Raw genomic sequence first — 22,822 nt, 5'->3', positions numbered from 1 at the left:
GTACAAGTTTCAACTCTATTTGTCCTCCATAGATTTTCTTGGAAAAAGACATTGGGATATGGAAAAAAAGATTTCTTTTTGATGGTAGTATTAATTCTTAAAATGAAACTGCAGGCTACCGGATTGTTGTATTAAACTTCCTTGCTAACTAGAAAATTAAAGGTTGAAAAAAGAAGTTTATTTGAGCTATCTTCATAAGCAGTTTACTAATTATGTTTTATATCACTGTGAAACAACTGCACACACATAATTAGCATGAGATTGGAACCAGGTCCATAAACCTAATAACTGAACTTGCTAGCCCAGCTGTTCTTTGTTAAAAGCACCCTGAAATGTTTGTCATACCTTAAGTGTTGTAAGGTTTTGTTTCAGAAGCAGGACAGGTCTTTGGTGCTGCGCCATGGGCTTGCTTGGAACATGCACTGCCCTTCTTACCAAGTGTGGAGTTGCAGTCTATCCTTCATGCAGACAGCAGCTCTTGGGCAAGTGTGGTTTTTCTCCTCCCAAGGTTTGTTGGCCTGGGTTTCTGTCCAGTTACTGGAACAGTCAAAGCTTGGCTGTGGCGATCTCGGGCTATTTGTTGCACGACCAGTGCCTGGAAGCAGGGTGGTATGCAGAGCTGTGGGGTGGTGGCCTCTGCTGACGACATGGGGACAGTTATGTCTCCTTCAGACAGCTCCAGTTTAGCTTCTCCTTTGTTAAACAGAGACTAGTTGAAGGAGAAATCTTTATTACAAATCTTAATTGCTGAATTTCACTGATGGCTTGATTATCTGTCTGAAAGCAGGATTTAATGATGCCTGGTGCTGTGTGTGACTGCTTGTTTAAACAGCTGGATATGCTGAATAACAGCTTAAACAGCAGCGTGCTGTTCTCTAGGCACTCATTTATGAGAGACAGTGAGGGCAAGGCTACTAAAAGGCAGAAGCTGAGTAAACTTTCTCTCTCGGACAGCTGGGGTTAGCTGTCCCAGTCCACAGCCCTGTGGCAGTGTATGGCTGAGCCACTTGATGGGTATGAGCACGCATGCTCTGGCTGCTGCCACGGCACCGTCCTCACTGCTTGGAGACCTCTGAGGCAGAGCTGCCATCTGGGCACTAATAAATGGCTGTAACCGGACCTGCTCCCACTCATCAGGTTCTGGGCAGCTCTCCCTGGAGGGATTGCTTCATGCCTTGCAGTGATGTCATGTACAAACATTCATGTCTGGGGACTAAGGAGTATCTCTTATCTTTACTTTACTGTGGAGAAACCAATTCAATAAACAGAGTCTCACCCAAGTCTACTGCAGATGGTGGAAAAATCTTGTGAGTGCTGCCGCTAGTGCCTGGTTTTGCTCAGGAAATCTTGCACTGGAAGGAGCTCAAGCCTGAGCATGGCCAGTGCTGTGGTGATTGATGAGTGCACACACAGGCCCTAATGAGCCTGTGTTGACTGTCTCTGTGGTACTATGAAATTAAAAATAAATATTAAAAGAAAAAGGCTGAGCCAACCAACTTGCAAACGACTTCTAAAAATGGTTGTGAATTAATATTGTGAGTAACTGCTGGCCTTTATCTGGAAGTGTGTGCATGTGTAAAAGAGATGATCTATGGGTGATAGTTCATTATTATTATTAGAACTGGTTATATTCAACAATTGATCGTTTCCATGTAGACATTTCACATGCTATTATAGGTGGCATCACAACTGATTGGTATAAGAAAAGCAGAAAGCTGCAGCACAGTGAGCTTCGTGCTGGAGTCAGGGCATATGAGGAGTGAAATGTCTTCACATCCTTTGGGACTGCAAATTAAAGGGAGAGAACTTACTTGCATGAGGAATCTTTAATATTTTTGTAGCATACTTCAGATTCTGAAATGCACCATTCAGTGCTCTTTGCCTCTTTATGAATGAATTTGAATGGTGAATGATAACAATAATTGGACTCTTGAATGTTACATCTTTTCTGAAGCTGTAGAGAAAATCAGTTTGCTTTCATTTAGCAGGGGGGAAAAAACAGTAAAATTTAATACCCTGTTCAGGGGCTGTGTGTTAGCAAGCAATAATCTCATATATTTTCTATATTACAAGAAAATTCAGAGCAAGTTCTGCTTATTTTAATGCATTTCTGCTAATGCAGCTTCTTTGTTTCTTTAAAAACCAGAGAAGAAGTAGAAGATTTAAACAGGCAATGATTATTGTTACTGAGGAAGTTGCAACACTACCAGCTGCTCGAAAGTAAACTGAGAAATTATATCTTCTATATTTCTTTTCCTGGACAATTGCTGAAAACGTCCTGCTTTTTCTAGTCCTGTTCTGTGGCCTGGACCAGTACTGGAGTTCTGTTATTAATATCTGTTGCTCTGTGATTTTTAGGGATGTTTACAAATAACCCTGTGACACAAGTTCTACAACTGTGCTTGTACCCTCAAAAAGGCAGAATTATATTTGCCTTAATTTAGTAAATCTGGTTTAAAGTGAAGAAGTTACAAGTCTGACAATTAGCAAAGAAGAATCCGGCACTGATTTGCAAATTGCTTAAATATTTCTTCTGCACTTTGTATTTTGTGGTAAGATATGCAAGTGCAGAAATGCAGTGATTAACAAGAGGTTTGTGAAACGGGAAAACAGAACTAACTTTCAGGGAGGTCTGTGCAGAAAGAAAGATCTGATTCTTCTAAATCTGGCACTCAAGTTTAATTTGAAGCATTGGCTCTTAGAAATCCCTCTCACATACAGGTGTAAGTAAGTAGTACGCAGCAAGTGTTTGGGCAACCCGCGACTGTACTTGCTATCTGGTAATTCTAATCTCATCTTTTGTTTCAAATTTTAGCACTTTCTTATCTTTCTTGAGGTTTTTCAAATATATTGCCTCTCCTCCACAGCAATCCAGCCGCTCTATTAGATATCAGAGGATCCAGTCTTACAAGGTACTTGCGGCTGTAGCTAATGAGACTTTGATATATGCCTGCATCTTTAGGAAACTGTAAGCTATGGGATGAGTGGTGGCACATAGGAAAGTGTTCAGTGTGGAACAGAAGTCAACTCTATAATATATAGATCAGATTTAAAAACAAACAAACTAAAAACCAAAAGAAACAAGAGAACTTCCAAATATGAAACAGTATTCTCTACGCACCAATCATCTTTTCCCCTCCTGGAGTGTAATTCAACAAGTCTTTCTGAAGAGGAAAGACTGTGCTTGCTAACTCAGTACGTTTGTTCAGAATCCTAAGGGAGAATAAACAGTTGTCATAGAGCTCTATCTTTTGCTTCTTTATGCCAGCAGCTTTGTTTGTCCAGAAACTCGTCTGTTGGCCGACTGCTTTCTTTGACCATAAGTACATCTTATAAACTGACGCTGGGTAGATGTGAAAAACACAAACTTTAAACTTATGCATTGTGTACTTAAGATCTTGTTTGTTTGCTGCTGGATTACATTAACCAAGTATATGTATGTAGGTATAACTTATAATCATAGTTACATTGCATATAATGGGTTTCTTCTGTTTCCATCTGTCATCTTTTCAAAGAGTGTGGGTTTTCAAATGTTTGTTTGATTTAAGACTCTAAGTCTAGGCTATAAATCTGGAAGAAAAAATAAAAATTGAATACTGTCTTACTGTGCAATAAGTGGGAGCTCATCTTGTTCTAGAAATCTGAATTGTGGAAGTGCTCTTTGGTATTCAGATTTTGTAGCTGACTTAGCAGTTCTTTGAGCTTTCAACGTATTGTGTGAGTCTGTATAAACATCAAAACGGCATGGCTGTCGGCACCACCAGTGACCTTCTATCTGCAGAGCTTCAACATGTCTCAGAAGCACGTGGAAGAATGGGTTTTAGTGAAGTCATCAAAACTGCTTGGGAAGAGAATTGGTTATCATGACTATATTGAAGCAGCGATGGTGTATGGTTTTGCATAGGCCAAGGATCCATTTCAGTGTTCACTTTTCTGTTGCGTGCTTAAAGCTTGTGCTGCATTTTCTTTAAAAGCTCTTTCGGAGCTCAGGAATTAACTGGGAACTCACTGTTATATGTTGCTTAGTTTTTTGGGTGCAAAACAGAAAATTAACCTGTAAATGATATATTCCAAAATACTTTATATTAGCCAGTTGTTTGGATTTCCATGTTTTTAATCTTGTTTAGAATATATTGAAGAGTATTTTACATTTTCCAGTGTATCTTCCAAAAATGTAACTCATCTGTTAGAGACATCACAAGAAGTTAGCTGTACAGTTGTAGTCTGTTACTAAATACCATTTAAAATTTAACACTTTATCATGAAGATATGAGGAAAAAATCTACATCTGGAATTCCAGTTGTGGATCATACCTTCACAACAATGCTGGTTGACCTGCACTATGATTCTTTTTTTTTTTTTTTTTTTCTCTAACTCAGGCTTGTGGTACTCAACGTGTTTATCAGGACAATGATGTTAAAGTGGCATGTTTCCCAAGCAGGGCTGGTGACATGCTGGGACAAACCCATCAGGAACTGCGTACATCAAGCTCCCGTGCTGTGCACATGGCTGGGGATGGCGATTTGCAATTCCATTTTCAGTTGACATAAATACAGTACCTGTGAATTTACAAGCAGAATGGAGTTGCAATCAGATATTCAACTCAAAAATTTGATCATGTCTCTTTACCGTACTTCTATACCAGAGAATAATATCATCAGTTTTTGAGAGCATGCACATCCGTGAACAATTATTTTCAAGGATGAAGTGCAGGAAGAGTAAAATTTTATCAAAAATCTGATGAACATCTTGAGATCTTACTAAAAACTGCAACCATCGAACCAAACTAATATATTGGTTTCCCAAAAACAAGATCAAACATCTTACTAGTTTTATGTTTTTGTTGCTCTTTTTTCTAAATGTTCTAATTAAAAAAAAATAATAACAAAACTTATTTTTTACATGTATTAAGGATGTAGATCTGTCTTCACCCCACGTGGCCGAGGCAAGCCAAAAGGTCGGACACCCATGGAGTAGGTTGTCTGCCTTGGGAAAAACAGGCAGATCGGAAACTGTCATCTAAAACCAAACAAACTTTTTTTTTTTTTCCCCTCCCCCCTGCCCCCAACAGTTAATGTGTGGAAAGAATACATAATAACAGAAGTTTAGTCAGAACTCTGAAGTTGCTAGCTGGGGCTGTTTAGTGTCACCCTTGACAGCTACTTCTCAGTTTAGCATACTTTCAAACATTCCTTGTTACTATGCGTTTTAACTGCGTCAGAGGAGGAATCCGGACTGAAAACGCTTATTCAGCTGTGGTGCATTTTAGTGCATCTCTCCAGTGATGGAGAAGCATGCTCCAACACAGAGTAAAGGCAAGCTAAATCCAGTCTGGTTTTTATGGAAAACTGACTTCTGTTTATCTCCCACATCTGTGGAGGTGTGGGAGACATAACAGACACTACCACAATAGCTTCGTTATTGTGCTTGAATGCATTCACATGCCTTATGCCTTCCCAGTAAATGCCCAGACTATGCCTTAGATTAAGGTCACACAGATAACTGCCAAGGCTACCTGGGATAGAATTGTAATAACTCAGCTTTTCTTTGACTGTGTGTGTGTGTATGCATATAATTTATTTTTAAATCCTATTAGGTTTTCAGTTCCCAAACCTTTTCCGTAGCCTGTAGCTGTTTGTTCATTTGTTTGCTGGAAGCCTTTGGTGGATTATTTTGCAATAAGGCTGTGTTTTATAGGCACTAGGACATGGATCAAGAACCAGTCATCATTTACTGTTATAAGCCACTAGTTTTACAGATAGGCAAAGGTTTTGATGGCATAATGCCATATTGTGCACATATGTCCTTTGATCTTACTGCACGTTCCTATTCCAGAGAAGTCCCTGGCAGCTGAATCCAAGAGCTGAATGTCAGCTCCCATGTGGCTGCAAGCAATAGCCTCATTTTTGGCTGCTTTAAAGCTACTGTACTAGTGCCCGCAACCCCTGGTAGAAATTATGTAGTAATCTCTGTCAGTGTTCATTCATGATAAATAAGAACCATGTGGGTGTACAAGGAGCGACTGCAGTGCTTTGCATGTTCCTCTGCTGAGGTGTGAGCAGAGAGGTCACTGCAACTTAGCGCGGTCCTGCCATGGCAGTGCTGGCTGAGACCTCCACACAAATCAGTGAAAACAAAGGCACTGGCTTACAGCTCTTATTTCTGGAAATACATATTTATGAGGCAGATCCCTGATGGTGGCAGCCCTAAGGATTGAGTGAAGGAGTGAAATGTTTTGATAAACAGTCATTGAGTTTGCTAATATGTTGCACGAGCTCTTTATGCAGTGTTGTCTTTCACAACTTGAGTACTCAACCCTTTCCTAATTTGCACATAAAAATGAATTCTGCCTGACACTGGATATACTTCCCTTGGCCAAACATGTGCTCTCAGGCTTGTTTTCAAAACAGAACAGCTGCTTTGTGAACGTAACTATCTGAAAGCTGTCTGGAATAATTGCACTGTAATAACATCAGCACCCTCATATCTGGCATGAAGCTCTTCGGAGTTTTTTTTTCCCATGCCTTCCTGTTGAACCTTGGTGTAGGGTTTGCATTTCCTTTTCACACAGGCTGATTTCACTTGTGGCAGTGGGTACCAGGCAGTAATCCTCAGTGTCTGCTATGGTGGCTATGTGCTGCGTGCAGCCCCAGCCTGAGAATGGGCAGGGTGCTGGCTGCCTGCTGCGTCCGTGGTTTCATCTGTGTTTATATTTGGGGGATGCTGTTACTGCTGGAAAACACTACTGACTGTGCCTTCGTCCCTACTGTGAAAGGGATAATCAGAGTGAAGGAACTGGGTAGCTCAAGTGTGGATGTCAGACCACACCGCAGAGCTCCTGTGGGTAGGCTGCTGTGTGGAGGACAGGGTAGGCGTTTGCTCCCAAACTGAGCAGTAAAGCAGGAACTATACTGCTTCAGCCAGAAGTCATCATGGTGTATGAGTGAAGGATTTTGTGTCTCTCTCACTGGAAAACACCTGGCCACAGCTGTAACTTGGGGTCTGAGGAACTGGGGGCAGTTTTGGGCTGCAGCACACAGTGGGAGCCTGCACAGCCGTGCTGCTGGCACAGGTCTGGTGCTGCTCCTGCCACCAGAACTGCTCACTGTGGCACAGGCCGTGCTGGCAGCTAAAGAGGTGTAGCCAAGCATGTGCTGAAAGTGGAATGGGGGCTTGGATGTAATCAATCCCCCAGAATCTGTGTTTTACTTGCACACTCACCTTATTGTGAGTTCCTGAAAGTCACTTTGGATTTGTGTTATTGGACATAAATGTGATCAGTGTTCTAAGTGTTTATTGTACCTAAATGGGAATAGACTTGAAAGTGAATGAAGTTAAAGGGTTAAAAAGGAGTAATGGTCAGAAGCATCCTCTCTGCTCACTTCCGCAGGAAGAAACATGCATCTTTTCTGCCAGCAAACCTGGTACATGTTATCACTTCTAAATCAAGACGGAGGAGCCTGTAGGAATTACGTTAATGTTTTTGTAATGTTTTGCTAGTGAGATGGAAAAGGAGCTACTTTCCTAATTTGGTTAGTAATCCTCTATATAACATGCCAAGGTAACTGTCATGTAATGTACTTTTCCTTGTCCTTTTCAGGCACGCTATTAACAGGATAAAATCATACTCTGTTTGCTCTTTTATTTAAAGCAGATGCACACACACACGTGCACACAGAACCAACTAAGCAGGAAAGCAAAACAAACAAAAGCCCAAAGACTAAATATTCTGTGAAGAGTCTACTTAGAATCTGAGATTCTGAATGCTGTAGTTACAATTCTTCTCCATTTAAAAACTATTTAAATACCACATGCACACAAAATTCAGTGACACTGAAATAATATCTTTTAAAACTCTTCATCTGTAACTTTAAAAAATTGACCATTGGCAAGTAAGCTGAAAGCATTTCCAAAGTAAATAGTACCTTTATAAAAATAGCTTCCTGTTTGTTCCGTGACTATTTGCAAAACTGACTCAGGCAGCTTATTTAGTCTTACTGGATATGAGCGCAATACAGGTTCCTTTTTATTTTCACATGAATTCTGCAGTGAATCTTGAAATGCATGAACAAGGTATAGGTGGAATTACTGTGGGTTTCAATAAAAAAGAGTAATGATATCCCATAAAGAATAGTAGATTGTTCTGTACTTGTCAAACTGTATTTGTAAATTTGTTTAAGACAGTCTTTAGACTTAGTGACTGTGGGGGAGAAAATAAGATTAATCTGATGCAGTCCACATTTTATCACGTATACTGTGTTGTCAAGAACTGATGTTGAAATCCTTGCTCAGAGCATTCCTCAGGAAGCAGTAGGTGTGAAAAATGTCTATCCCAAACCAAACTTTGCAGTTACAGTCAGTGCTTGACTGTTCTCCTAGGAAACTGTCAGCAATGGATTCACTTGGCTTGGTGGTACAGTCTAGCATGATCAGATTTTCCTTAATCTGTTCCATAGAGAAAAATCCTACCCTCTGTCTTCAGCTGTTTTAGCCATAGTCTAAGATGTCATGTTCTTTCACCATTCTGTGGTGACTTCTGTAGAATTACTTTAAATTGCGTAACCTTTAAAAGAACATATCATACCATTATCGCTGAACTTATGTCCATCTGTGAGTCAGTGTGTCTGTGAGTGCATTGCACTGGAATTCTCTGGGATGGCCCTCCTGCCCTTTTTAGGTGTGCACATGGGATTTTCTTCTGACTCTTGACCACAAAAGGCTGCTAGCACTCAAGCTGGAAAAAGGTGGAGTAATACACCTTTCAAAACTGTCTTCCCAAAATTTTTGGGTGTCCATACCAAATTGACTGAAGCATTTCAAATACACCTGGTTTCTTTGCTGTGTGTTGCACTGCAGGAACATCAGTGTGGTATGGCAGAGTCAGTAATTAACTTGGGCAGCACCAGATAACAGCTGTAGAAAGCCTGTTCTAAACAAACAAAGTAGTTTTCCTTCAAGTAGGTACTGGTACATGGGGGCTGTCATTGTTTAAGGTTTACATCAATTTGGTGGATGACTGGCTAAGAGCAAGGTAAAGAAATGATCTTGTGTTTGAAGATGTAGAGAAACCACATCTAGGCCGTGGAAAACTGAGGCTGATAAGAAAGCATTGTATATGATTGCCTTATCCTTGCTATTCTTCATGGTACTCTCATGGCTGTAGATGAGAATGGACCTGCCACATCACTGTCTGACCTGGTTGGAATGCTTATGGGAATGAGCTGGTGACTCATACTGAATCTGTGTTATTTCACTGGGGGAGGAAAAGAAGAAATCAGTGGCTCCTGAGACCAATCTCCATAGATTGTCTGCTGCAGCTGTATTAGACAGATAGGAATTTCATTAGAGCATGTTTTTGTGGTTTTTTTTTTGTTGCTCTGCAAGTTGTATCTGTGTTAATACAACTATTTTTGCTACCTTGACTGCTCATTAGTACCCTCTGAAGTACACTGATACTTGGCTGTAGAGCACCATTGTCTCTAGCAAGTGCATTTCTTCTATGAAGAAAAAGGGAAACAGATCATTTCCTGGTGTATCAATTTTGTGGGCTTCAAACAAAAATAAAATGGTAGGCGGTGATGAATTTGAATGCACTCAGGATGAACACTTCTGTGTCTCTGGGCTGCAAAATTTGCACTAGTGGAAAAGACTGACAGGTTAATAGGAATGTTTTTCACAGCAGCCACTTCTAGCAAATGTTACTGTGCTGGGAAGGATAAACCTAGAGGATGTTTTATAGAAAAGTGAGGCAACAACAGGCACTGTGTCTGGAATAGCCATTAGAAGTGATTAATTTTACTTTCTGTAAAAATTGATCTCCTGGGCTCTGTTTAGAGGTCAGCCGTTGCTTAACAGACCAAATGGGGGAACTGCAATGTGCTCTGGGATCCAGGCAGATCTGATTAAGTACTCAATGTTGGATAGGGGCCTTAAATTTTTGATAGCTTTGAATTGTGTACCGTGATTATGGAGCATATTGTAAAGAGTACAGAATATTGTTCAATCAGGAAAATATCAAGCTGTTTAGTGGGAATTCTTGGCCTTGCTTGAACTGTGTCAAAAGCCCTGGGATATAAAGAGGAAATTGGTTGCATGGTCACTTGGTTGCGTGCAGTAAGAAGGCAAAACTAGCTCTGGTATAATTTGCAGACACCAAATTCTGAATAAAACAAAAACCCATGCTCTTTTGTCACTGTCCAAGGACTTAAAAGCAGTAAGTGCTACCTGCTGGGCTCTGGTGTCCACTGTTCACTGCTGGGTGAAGCTCTGTGGTACCATTCACTCATGTGATGAGAAGTAACAGGATTAGCTCAGATGGAGTAGTAATAAATTATTTTTGTTTCAAAGATTCCTTCCTGTCCAGAGGTCATACTTACTTTGTTTTTATCTCTTGAGCTAGTTGTTTACAGAGCAGATACTTCTTTGCTTCCTCTTCCTGAGGATAATTTTAAATACAGCATCTTTGTCCACAGAAGTTCTGCTGATGTCTCATGCCTATGACATGATAGTGTATTTGCCTCGTTTCTTGGAATCAGATGTAGGCAAATTGTGAAGTCCCTTGATACAGCGTGCTTTTGTTGTAACTGTGGCCTGAAAACTTAATACATGTTCCTTCTTTTTCTCTCACAGATAACCTCCTAGTTTTTACTGTAGCAACTAAAGAAACCGATGGCTTTCATCGCTTCATGCAAACTGCAAAGCACTTCAACTACACAGTGAAGGTACTGTATGTTCTCATGCCAAGTAATCATACTACACAGTAGTATAATAGAAACAGTGCAGTAATTCCTGAAGGTGCATGGGCTAGATTGCATGCCAGGGTAAGGTAAATTATTTACAGACACCAGGCTGGCCCAGCCAGCCTTGCTGCTGGGGAGGTGCTCCTTTCACTGCCATGGGAACGTTTCAGCAGGTTAGTAGATACTGTGGTCAGGGCCCTCAGTCATTTGTAGGTTCTGTTCTGATTTATCATCTAGCCTGGCCTTGCAGCGCAACTCATTTGGTTTGAGCAGCTGCATGTCTGCTGCTGGAAGTTGTGCTGGCAGCGCATGAGGTGTTGGGTGTCCCCATCCTGCTTAACCAAGGCTGGGGTCCTGTTGTGGGGAAGGAGGGAGGTCATAACTGCAAGCTTCCTTGTGTTTCCTAAGAACCTGTAACTCTACGAGAGTACAAAACATTTCTATTGGTCTTCCCAGCCTCTTGTGCCTTGTTCCACATCTCTATATGTCACATACTGAAGTTGGTCTCTACCTGACCTTGGGAAAAAGCAAAAGCCCTGACCATCTTGTAACTTTCCACAGAATTCTTGTCTGCAGGAGAAAAATCCAGGAATTCAGATTGTATTATGAAATTTTTCTGCTTGCTTACTCACCACAATGTCTGAACTGTAATTAGGAAATGATTTGGTCTCTGAAGTTCGACTTTTGCTGTTGAACTTGAAAACCTGAGAAAACCTTTCCTAACGTTAATATTGTGCTAAAGCACTTGAGAAGCCTGGGCCCTGCAAACATGTATTCACTTTGCAGATTTGTCTAAAACAGCATGCAATTCAGTTCTTGCATCTTTTAGGAGTTCCAAAAATCTTTTATCCTTTAAATGCTCAATACCCACAAAAGTTTTAAGGTACAATTGGCACTTGGCTCTTGGCTAAGGAGGAATGTTGTTTAGCTGATTTTAGCAGCCATCTGTAAATTGGGGAATCTATCCTTCATTTGTATGAAAGTGTTCTGGGGGCATTTCAGGAAGACTGGAGCTTGAAATTTGTATTAGTAATATCCTGATCCCCCAAGCTCTCTGATACTTCCTGTTCCTAAAATGATGAAATTGTCTTCTAAAGGTCTCAATCAGAATGTTCTTCTAATACAAGTTTTGAAAAGATTATTCACTTTTTCCTTTTTCTGATGGAAATGTGTTTAAATAAACAGTGGTAGCAGGCAATTGCTTGATTCTTATTTGGTTAAGAAATTTGTCTCATGTTTTTGCAGTGATGTCATTGTGCTGAATGCTGCTTCAGACATGGAAAACTTATGATGCTGGAAATGCTAGCTTGCTGTGCTTTAATGTGTTGCTTCTGCTTTAACATCTGTTTTCAATAAGGGTCTGCTTTCAAAAGCCTCTTGCTTTTTGGTACCAGCAAAAAACACTTTTTACGTATTCCAGGTACTTGGAAAAGGTGAAGAGTGGAAAGGTGGTGAGTTAGCGAACTCCATTGGTGGAGGGCAGAAAGTCCGACTGCTGAAAGAAGGCATACAGAGCTATGCTGATCAAGAGGACTTGATTGTAATGTTTGTTGAATGGTGAGCAAACCTGGCTTGTTGCCGTTACATTTTAGCTTGGGCGGGCACTCAGAAGTAGCTGATGTGACATGCTGAAAGTTGCATGCCCCTCTGTTTGTTTGAGAATGTTTGCTTCCCTTTTTCTTCATTCATAAAAATAGTAGATTGTGCTTGGAGCAATCGCTGCTTTTTTAAAAGGATTTACAGATGTAAGAGTTGCTCATAGTTCTACTGCCTCGAGGGGGTGAAAAAATGTTGTTGGAGCTGACAAGCTTTCAGGCAAGCATGCGCCCGTCCCTCATTCTGCTGTGGTAGTGTGGGATGTGGCTGAGGGCTGGGAGCAGGGGAGCTGGCAAAAGCAGCTCCAGAAATAATATGGCCAGAAGAGACCAGAGCGTGATCTCCTTCCATCAAGTAACAGTGACATGGAGGAAGCTGGAAAACAGGCTCTTGAGGAAAGCATTTAGTGAGAGAACTCCTTTTATGTGCTGGAGAGCAGAAGCGAGGCACTGTGCCATACAGCCCCCCAGTGCCTGCTGTGTCTGCGGATGGAGGCATGGAGACAGGGCTGCTGTGGGTGCCAGATTACAGCTCACAGCATGGCTATGCCTGAGCATCCTTGCTGGAGGCCAGATAGCTTTCTTTCTGTGGCAGAAAGCAGGGAGCACAAGGGGTTTTGAGCACGTTTTCTTTCTTTTTCTCTTCCTGTGACAAGAGCATGCTGAGAGCAGCTATGGGCCCTGCTCATGACAGCCACCAAGGCCTCTCACACCCATGCTAGGGTCGCAGCACTGAAAGAATCCTACAAGGAGGATGCGGGGCTATGTCCTGAATGGGGCTGTGAGGCCCCGGGTGCGGCCAGCCCTGGGGGGCCGGCTGAGGGCAGGCCTGGAGCTTCTGTGTGGTTCACACTCTGTTACCAGCTCATCTTGCAATGTCTGCTACTGAATTTTCCTTCAGCACTTTGAACAAGCTTTATATGGGAAACGGATTTTTACACTTCTGTACCTTTCAAAGTGACATACAGTTTGGAGCTACGCATTCATTTTTTTGTTTTCTTACTAACTTGATTAGCAGTTTTCCATTCAATAAGTAGAAAAAGTAACTTTGTAAAAATAAATATTTACATGCTTGTAGTGTTCTAGTGATCGTGAAAGACTTGAAAGTTATTTAAGAGTAATCTGGAGAATTGCTTTGATATTTACTAGACGCTCAGATGAATCATCTGTTTCCTGAATGTTCACTGCTTATATTGACTTCTTGTTTTCTAACTTAGCTCAATTCCTCAATATTTTTCCCTATATGGTAAAATACTTACATTTGTTATCAGATTTGGGTATAGCTCAAATTTCTCCAACATAATTTATTCTCTCCAGGGGGGGTGGATGAGAGGGCATGGCGGACCATGTGTGTTCAAGTACAGATGTCATAATCTTTCTTGCCATGAAAACTTTCAGTTTCAGGCCTCCTAGGTTCTTGAAGGCTATAATCCCGAATATGTGTTGATTTAAAGCTATTGGGACAGATTCCAAATAAGAAAAAAAAATCTTTCTGATTTCTAGCATTATGTTTTAATTGTAAAGAACGTTTTCGTTTCCAGGAATCCTGGTTATTGATTTAAACATTGAGAAATGTAGTATATATATAGAAGCTTCCTTTATTTTTCAAGTATTTTTCTTTATATTCATTGTGAAGCATTTGGAATATTAATCTTGATGGGGGGTGGAAGGAATCTTCTGGTTTATTTACTGTAACTAGGCAAATAATTTATAATGAACTGTTTATGCAGCTTCTTGCCTTTTTTGAGCAGTGTTTTTTATGTGACCTGCAACTCGTTTCAACTTTGTTTTTCGTGGTCAGCTTGTGTTTAGGTGCAGAGAGCAAAACTCTTTGCCTGCAGATGGAATACAATTTAAATTAGGTTTGTTTTTGTGAGAGCTAGCTGCTGGTTTACTTTGGACCATTTCAGACTGAACTGGCCAGCAGCCAGCATAGACTGGGCTGAAATGGTTGGTGCTGTGACTGTTCACCCAGAACTCCCCCAGCAATCTGCTTGTGTTGTAGAAGATTGTTGAAATCTCAATCATTTTTCAAAACGTTTGCCAGGGAATGAGGGATAACTGTTTCGAGATATGCAGAAAATGCAATTAAGGTGTGATTCTGGCAGAAATACTTTGTAAATAACAAAGTGTGTGGCCTAATAGTCCATTTAAATAATATGAAATATGGGATCAGCATTGCTGGTTGCCAGTAAATCCCCCTTGTTTGTACTTGGAGATCTTTAACCTGCAGCTCAAAAAGTAACAAGTCTTTATTGTTATAAAGTTGTGGGTGCAAAGTTACACGCAGTTCTGGAAGGTCTGCACCCCGTGATCACTTCCAAGCTGTGACAAGGTGCTGGGTGCACAAGGGGCGTGACTTGGGGCCAAAAAAGGAGGAGGGCTGGGTGGATTCCAACTCTGAACATCAACCATCTGGGAACTTCAGGAAATGGGACTGGAGTTGAGGAAACTTTCTCTGCCCCCCCCCCCCCCCCCCCCCCCCCCACCTTCTGGTTAATCAAAAGGATTTATGAAGTATAAATAAGAGTATCTGAGCTTTTCCAGCTTGCCAAAATGGCCTGCCTCTTTCTGGATATATCTCTACTTTTTCTCCTCTGTCTAATTCTGAAGTCCTATTCAAATTTGGAACACAATTCACATGCATTATTGTCGTAGATAGTCCTGGAACCCATTTTGTGATGATCTCAGTGATGTAGACCTGAACTGAGTCTTCCTTATGATAGGAATTTGGTGCTGGATACACTGAACATAATCTGACATATCAGGGAAGCAGGGCAAATGATTAATATGTAGGTTTTAAGCTTGGCTCTGGAAGTTCTCTGTTTGTCAGAGACAAATGGTGCTGTGTAAAGCCGCAGATGAGGACAGGCAGTAAGGAGCAGGAGACTGGTGGAGGTCCTGCCTGGAGAGGGGATGTGGGGTATTCCTGACGGTTACTTGTTGATGAAATAGAGGGCCACAAAAATCAGTGGAAAATGTAGATACATAATAGATTCATGCTCCTGCATAATATTCATTTGCATGTAAAGTTTACAATAATTACTAATACAGTTTAGCTGTTCTGAGCTGAACTCTGTGCTGTGCTTTGTATTATGAACTGTGCTGTACTAAACAGCATAACCCATTCCCAAGCAGAGCCTGTGGCTAGCCCAGCATGTTTCTCAGCTTTGGCTTTTTCTCCAGAATGACACTCATTGGGAAGCAACGTTCCAGGGGTGTTTGGTTCCTTCCTGCAGCTGCAAATCATTGCAGCAGCAACACTAACCTGATCAAAGAGGAGAAGCACAGCTTGCCATAAGCTATTAAGTTAAAGCCTCAGACAAATCTCTGTTTTTGTCTGTCTTCAACTTGTCTCCTGTTTCTTGCTTGTTCTTCAGGCCCATTCTGGCCTTGAATCAGGCTACACCAATTGAATGGGAAAGGGAGGGAAGTGCTGTTCTGTATATTTTGGGCAGAAGCAGGCAGTTTTTGCAAAACTGGGGAAGGTCCAAAATGTACGATACATTTTCCTTTTTTTTTTTATACATTCTTCTGCCAAAGTTACAAAAAAACAACACTGTGAAGGTTTGCAGAACTTCACTTACTTTATATAGACTACATAACACACTTCCTCTCCAGGGCTCATGCTTTGCTCTGTGGTGGAGATCTGTTGCATTTGTAAGCCAGCTGTTATTCAGTTTTCTTAGTCCAATTGCATGAAATCCCTTTTGAAGAAAGGATGTTTTAAATAATTCAGAACTGTAACAAAGGAGCACCAGAAGGCAGTAAGGGCTGGTTTCTTGGCACTATTGCTGAGTAACACATTGCAATGCAAAAAGTTCTGTTTACTGCTGGTGGGGTACTGCTGTCCTACCTCCTAGCCTGGCTAAAATACTTAGCAAGAACAAAATCTTGATGAAGATGAGACCTTTGGATCTGGTAGCGGTACCTTTCCTCTGCCCTATTTCAGGACTGCTGATTTTAGGTAACTAAGGCAGATGCATGGAGTAAGAATATCTCCATAAACATAACAGCTGAGACACTACCATTAAATTCAGACATTCTGGTTCTTCAGCCAGAGATTAGTCTGCTACAATGTGATTCCAGTATTTCTGTGTCCTCACTTCATGCTGTGTAAAATGAACCTTGAAGTGTTTTGTGCATTAATGCTTTTATATGTCGATCTCAAGTATGAACAAAGGAGCCTTATACTCTAAATTGTTTAATCATTTATACTCATTTTATGGTTTGTTTGAGGCTTTGATTTAGATGTTATTTAACAGCAAGTAACCTCTGGGTTTGTGATACTCCATCATTATATGAGCTTTGCTAAAACTGCACACTTTCTGTTTTTGGCTAATGCTGAAATCTTATGGATAACTGCTTGTTTTAGATGCCAGCCTCTCCAACTTTAGGTCTTTGTGACTGAGAATTGGGAGTTAAATTTGATGAATACATAAAAATAGGTGACTTCTTCTATAAGTAAATATTATGAAATTTAGAGTCTTCTGAAGTCTTCAGCACATCAAAGAAATTAAATCAGAAATTAATGTATTGTCAAGATGCAGCACAGTTTAAGGATAGCCTGTGTTGAGAAATAATATATGTTGAGAAATAAAAGTATGTGCTTGAGGAGACTTCAGAAAAAAGTCTGCACCACTATGTTTTGGAACAAGATCATCTCAAGTTCTCCCTCATCTACAAATATTCTTTTGAAGATAGAACATAATCTTTCAAAGATATATATTCATATATTACTCAAAATTCGTGAAATACATGAAATACAGTGAGTTTCAGGTAGACAAATTCTGAAGGAAGAAGAAATGTAGAAGGCTCAGAAAAATGAGTGTAAATGGAATGGGAAAGCATTGATTAAATAGAATTGATTGAGGACTTATTTTCTTAGAAGGTTATAGGATTTTTACATGACAGTACAGCATAATTTAATAAGTCACTTTTCAGAAAAAAATTGCAGTCTGTGATTTTAAAGATTTTGAATAATCAAACCATTTGTTGCTTTGAACACAGAATCATTAAAATCAGTGGACATCTTTACTTCATTTTTCAGCTATGATGTTATCTTTGCGGGGGGACCTGAAGAACTGCTTAAGAAATTTCAGGAAACAAATCATAAAGTGGTGTTTGCAGCAGATGGACTAATTTGGCCAGATAAAAGGCTAGCTGACAAGTATCCTGTGGTCCGGAGTGGAAAACGATTCCTGAACTCAGGAGGTAAGTGTGATTTGTGAACACGTTAAATCTTGAAATTGAGCATGACTCTTTCATTATGTTTTATGTATTTGTATGTGTAGTTATTCCTGAGCTCCCCAAGAACTAATTGAAGATTGGATTTGCTGTTTACCACTCTCTGTCCCTTGAATGTCTGCTCTTTTGTTCTCTAAATAGATCTCCTTCCAAGTCTTGTGGTATTTTTGGCAATGCTGCTGTGAAAAGCATGTAAATCAAGTAAAGCCGTGCAATGGGCTGTATAGGTATAACTCTGCCTTGCAATGAAATGCTATGCAGGGATCACCCAGTTGCTGATCTAGGGGTAGAATCCCAAAGTACTACATGCTGTTTACAAGGACAGATCATGATCTGGGCCACAGAATTCCCTGCCTTGGCTCCCTGTTTCTAAGGGATCTCTGCACCTTGTGTGCTTGTGCTGGTGATGATTGCCAGTCTGCTCAGAATGGCTTGGATCATTTGTTCCAAGAGAAGTATGGGTTACTCCCATTAATCTCAATGCAGTGTTAATTCTGAAGTCTCCTTTAAATGCCAACTTTTTAAATAGTTTTGCAGGAGATTAATGCATGCATACATTAACTCTGACATTGCTTATCTGCCACAGAGCACAGTACTTCACTCTATCTGGGTAAACAGTTCTGGGCACTCTGCAGATCTGGATGTCCCCACATTTTTCTCTCTTTACCTAGCCTATAATCCCTATCCCTGGAGGCACTCAAGGCCAGGCTGGATGTGGCTCTGGACAGCATGGTCTAGTGGTTGGCGACCCTGCCCATGGCAGGGGGGTTGAAATTATGATTGTTGAAATCTTGTCAAAGATTATCTTTGAGGTCCTTTTCAGCCCAGGCCACTCTATGATTCTATGATTTTTCTTTTTTTTTTTTGTTTCTATTTGGGTTGTTTTATTTTGTTTTGTTTTCGCTTAAATGTAGTTTCAGGTTTGAATTGAATTCCACTTGTAATTCTGGCAGGATTAGTTTCAGACTTCTCTGCCAGCAGGAAGTGATTCCTTCAGATACTCAAAAGCTGTCTGGACACAACCCTGGGTAATGTACTCACAGGGACCCTGCTTGATCAGGGAGGTTGGACTAGATGATCTCCAGAGTTCCCTTCCAATCTCAGCCATCTGTGATTCAGTGACTAGTGAAAATGAAGCTTTTTTTCTACAGTGGGCTTCTTTCCTGGGAACAGTAGTAGCCTAGTCTCATGTTTTGGAGTTTTCAGGACCATCCAACACATCTCTCTGTTTCCATCTTAGACACGTCTCTTTGCTATTTTTTACATTAAAATAGTGTTACTATAAAAGTAACCTGTAACTGCAAGCTCTTTAGACCAGAACTAATGCATATGACAGAAAACTAGAATTTTAAGCCAAACTGTATGAATTTCATACATTGGCACCGAACACTTTGAATGAAGTCCTTGACTGAGGGAGAGCATTGGCAGAGAATTGCTTTTTATGGAAATAACTTGTGTGTTTAATATTGCAGGATTTATTGGTTATGCTCCATATATAAATCGTATTGTGCAGCAATGGAATCTGCAGGATAATGACGATGACCAGCTGTTTTACACCAAAATCTATGTTGACCCATTGGCGAGGGTAGGTAGTGGCTGGCTTCCTCATTTCTTTCTGCTTGAAATAACATGCTTCTCCTCATAAAACATCAGGAGATAAAACTAAAAAGGAATGCTGTCTCCTTCTTTCCTGAATGCCATGTTGACAGTGGTGTTTGTTCTCTGGGGGCTCCTACTGTCAGAGTGATGAACAGTCTTCGGAAGGGTCATAGCTTGAAATACAGTTTCAGGCTGCCTGCAGATCTAGGCAGGCTGTGCTTCGTTGTTAGAAATAATAGCTCTGAGGTATATGATCAGGCACATTCATCTCAATGAGGGTCCAATGTAGTCTGCAGTTTGACAGCCAGAGAACATGGCATTTTTCCAGGATGTCACTGAACTACTTGCTGATCTAGTGTTTTTATATTTTGGCTTGCTGCCATTTCAGGTCCTGCCTGCAGCTGCCTCCGACTCCTCGGCTTTTTGTGCAGATATGTTCAATGAGGCTGCATCATAAATTGTGGGGGGAGACCTCTCCAAGCCCTTGCTTAACAATGCTCTGTGCTGATTAGGAGCATTAAAACATAGTAGATTAGAGGCATGGCCCGGGTACTAGAAAAAGTGGGTTTAAAAGGCTAAACAATATTTTGATGCAAGAAGACTTCTAGAAGCTGATATTGCAGAACTTTGAGATTGACTTTGATCGTTTGGGTGCTTAAGGCAGATCTAAAGTCTTTGAAATATATGTATTTTCTCCTAAGTTCTATCAAGTTATGCCTGGGATGTAGGGCATGTTTAGACACAAGAACAGAAATGTTTAAATTGTCTTTATGCAAGTTAAGTCAGATGGTAGATATGCAATTGAAAGGACAGTATGTGGAGACACTAGAGCTGACTCTGCACCAAACTCAGAAGTAGCGTAATTAGCTGTCTGAACAGATTGTCTTCTAGACAAAAAGTGTGTACCTCTGCATAGTTCCCCACTACACAATGGTTCAAAACACCTCCATAGTACTGCCTATAAAGGTACTGGCTATATACAGTACTGTGGAGATTCTATATGCTTCTTAAGTGCTGATTCTCTGTATGGTAATACACAGAACTGTAGAATATGCAAGGAAATCTTGGATCATTCAAAACAAAGTACTTGTATCTAAATAACAGCTTTTAAATCTGTTTTAAAGGATATGTGTTTTGATCAACATGTTAAAAACTTTTGAACAAAGTACACTAAATATGAATGTAGGTGAGTTTAATAGTTTAGTAGTAGGAATATGTTTTTAGCAAACGTGTTTTCTATTGTGTCATGATACTTAGATTTGACTCTTTTTGAAACAATGAAATGCAGTGATTTTGATTTAAGAACTGCTAGGATGTTTTGTTGGTTGGCCAGGAACTGTAAATATTTTTAAGATACGATACAGATTTTCTCTAGCTTATACTGCCAAATTGCATTTTCTTTGGGGAGTTATGATCTGTATTCTACAAGTTTAGATAAGGCTTTTGCATATGTAAAATTGATTGCTATACAACTGAACAAGTCAGGAATCTTGGAAAATCTTAACGGCATAAAATAAAGAATTCCATCTGAGAACTGATTAACTTGCTGTTAGTGCAGCATATCTTGTAGCACTTCAGTGAAAGCTTTGGCTTTTTAGAATGCCTCAATATCTTTGCTGCTTTTATTTCAGGAACGCCTGAACATTACTTTGGACCACAAATGTGCTATTTTCCAGACTTTAAATGGAGCTGTTGGTAAGCGTATGCTTTGTGTATGTTGTGTTTCATTAACCATGTTATTAACACTTCCATTGCCTAACCATCAATATAGTTCCTGAAACATACGCTCTTCTGTTTTGATGAAATATTTGGGTGGGTAAACCAGATTTCCAGTCCAGTCACATGTCTTCTGGTTTTAATATTAGTTGCTTTCCTCTACTGATTTAAAAAAAAAAAAAAAAGTTTGATTTTAAAATAAGAAAAATAATTATAAATAAATGAAGTTACCAATAAATCCAAAATTAGGAACCATTTTTCCATCAGCCTTTCACAAACTTAATTACCGTCTTTACTCCCGTAATTAAAATTGCATTTTAGAAGTTATGTCTAATTTCCTTTCTTTAATTGTCATGAATTAAAATTGAAAACTACATTTGTACGAGCTTCCTTCCTTACCTTCAGCCTGCAATTATCTAGCAACTTTAAATTCAGATCATATCTAAAATAACTGATTTATTTATAAATAGCTTTTGCAAAAGAGTTTTTGAGCAGATTTTATTCAAATGTTGAACGCTGCTGATGGCAAACTCTGAAGTTTGATGCACCATCACTTGGTATAAAGCATTTAGAATTCAAGGTCTGGTTAAAAACAAACAAAAAAAACCCCATCCTTATGAATATCATTAACAATGACAAATACGATAGGATGTACAGTACCAGCAAGAACTTAGAGAACTCTGAAATTTGATCTTTTTGTAAACCTGTTGTGGTATGATCCTTGTTAATTTGCAGATGAAGTTCATCTGAATTTTGAAGAAGGGAAAGTAAGAGCAAGGAATTCTGTGTATGAAACATTACCGATCACTGTTCTTGGAAATGGTCCAACTAAAGTGAGTGACACTTTGTTCTCGGTTTTGTGCAAAGACAGCAATTTTAGCTCAGGCAAAAACAATGGAATAGTCTGAAAAAGTTATAGCACACAACCACTACTAACTTTGAATTAATATTAATAAAAATTGCACGGGTAAACAAACCATTCTAGCAGCTCTCTACATTGTTCTTTTGTTGTCACAGTAACTTGATAGCACTGCTGAAACAGCTCACTCCACTCCCAAATTCATAGTAGCAAGGGATATTAGAAGTGAATAAGCTGATGTTAATTTGTTCGTTACCACAAAACAATTTTTAAAGCTAGTGAAGAATCATAGAATCCTTATTGTTGAAAGGGACCTTTAAAAGTCATCTACTCCAACTTCCCTGCAATGAACAGGGACACCACAGCTAGATCAGGTTGCCCAGGGCTTGATCCAGCCTCGCCTTTAAAGTCTCCAGGGATGGAGCATCAATCACACCTCTAGGCAACTTGTTCCAGTGCCTCACCACCTTCACTGTAAAAGACTTTTTCCTTAGATCCTACTCAAATATACCCTCTTTGAACCTGAAGCCATTTCCCCTTGTTCTGTCACCACAGACCCTGCTAAAGAGTCTGTCCCCTTCTTTTCTGTAGCTCCCCTTTAGTTACTGAAAGGCTGCCATCAGGTCACCTCGGAGCCTTCTCTTCTCCAGGCTGAACAGCCCCAGCTCTTTCAGCTTGTCAAAGAATGTCTGTTTATTAAATAGTGTAATAAGAAGAGCAGGTTTCCAAGAGGAAAAAAATCTAACCAAGAGATGCAAACTGCCGTGCAAAACAACAGCACATCTGATCCTACCACAGACCTACTTGCATGAGTGTGTGTATACACGTATTAAAAAACATACAGCATATTGGGGTATGTGTACATACAGATCACATCTGGTATTGCATCTTCAGTATCACTGATCACTACCTGCAATGTACCCATGACTCACAAATTTTAGGACCGCTGTAGAACTCTGCCTGCCATGTGAAATATCTGATTTGCTAGTTTCACTCCACTTGTAAAGATTCAGTGGTCCAGAGGACCTGGCACATTTCAGGAAGAAATGGCTACACTTTGGTCATAT

The 22,822-nt window shown here is 40.1% G+C and overlaps 1 protein-coding gene across 2 annotated transcripts in view; it reads left to right on the top strand.

Annotated features, from left to right (window-relative positions):
• Window positions 1-22,822, top strand: part of PLOD2 (procollagen-lysine,2-oxoglutarate 5-dioxygenase 2) — a 53,807-nt gene that overhangs the window by 7,701 nt on the left and 23,284 nt on the right. For both annotated transcript variants that reach the window (XM_021397080.1, XM_021397078.1), the window contains exons 2-7: window positions 10,630-10,721; window positions 12,160-12,296; window positions 17,385-17,548; window positions 19,054-19,166; window positions 20,812-20,875; window positions 21,632-21,729. In XM_021397080.1, coding sequence (XP_021252755.1) covers window positions 10,686-10,721; window positions 12,160-12,296; window positions 17,385-17,548; window positions 19,054-19,166; window positions 20,812-20,875; window positions 21,632-21,729 — 612 coding nt within the window. In that variant the 5' untranslated portion in view covers window positions 10,630-10,685. The remainder of the gene's footprint in view (window positions 1-10,629; window positions 10,722-12,159; window positions 12,297-17,384; window positions 17,549-19,053; window positions 19,167-20,811; window positions 20,876-21,631; window positions 21,730-22,822) is intronic.

Source organism: Numida meleagris, chromosome 4 (assembly GCF_002078875.1).
Source record: "Numida meleagris isolate 19003 breed g44 Domestic line chromosome 4, NumMel1.0, whole genome shotgun sequence".
NCBI lineage: Eukaryota > Metazoa > Chordata > Aves > Galliformes > Numididae > Numida > Numida meleagris.
The sequence above is the reverse complement of the archived record's forward strand: the minus strand, read 5'-3'. Positions and strand labels throughout refer to the sequence as shown.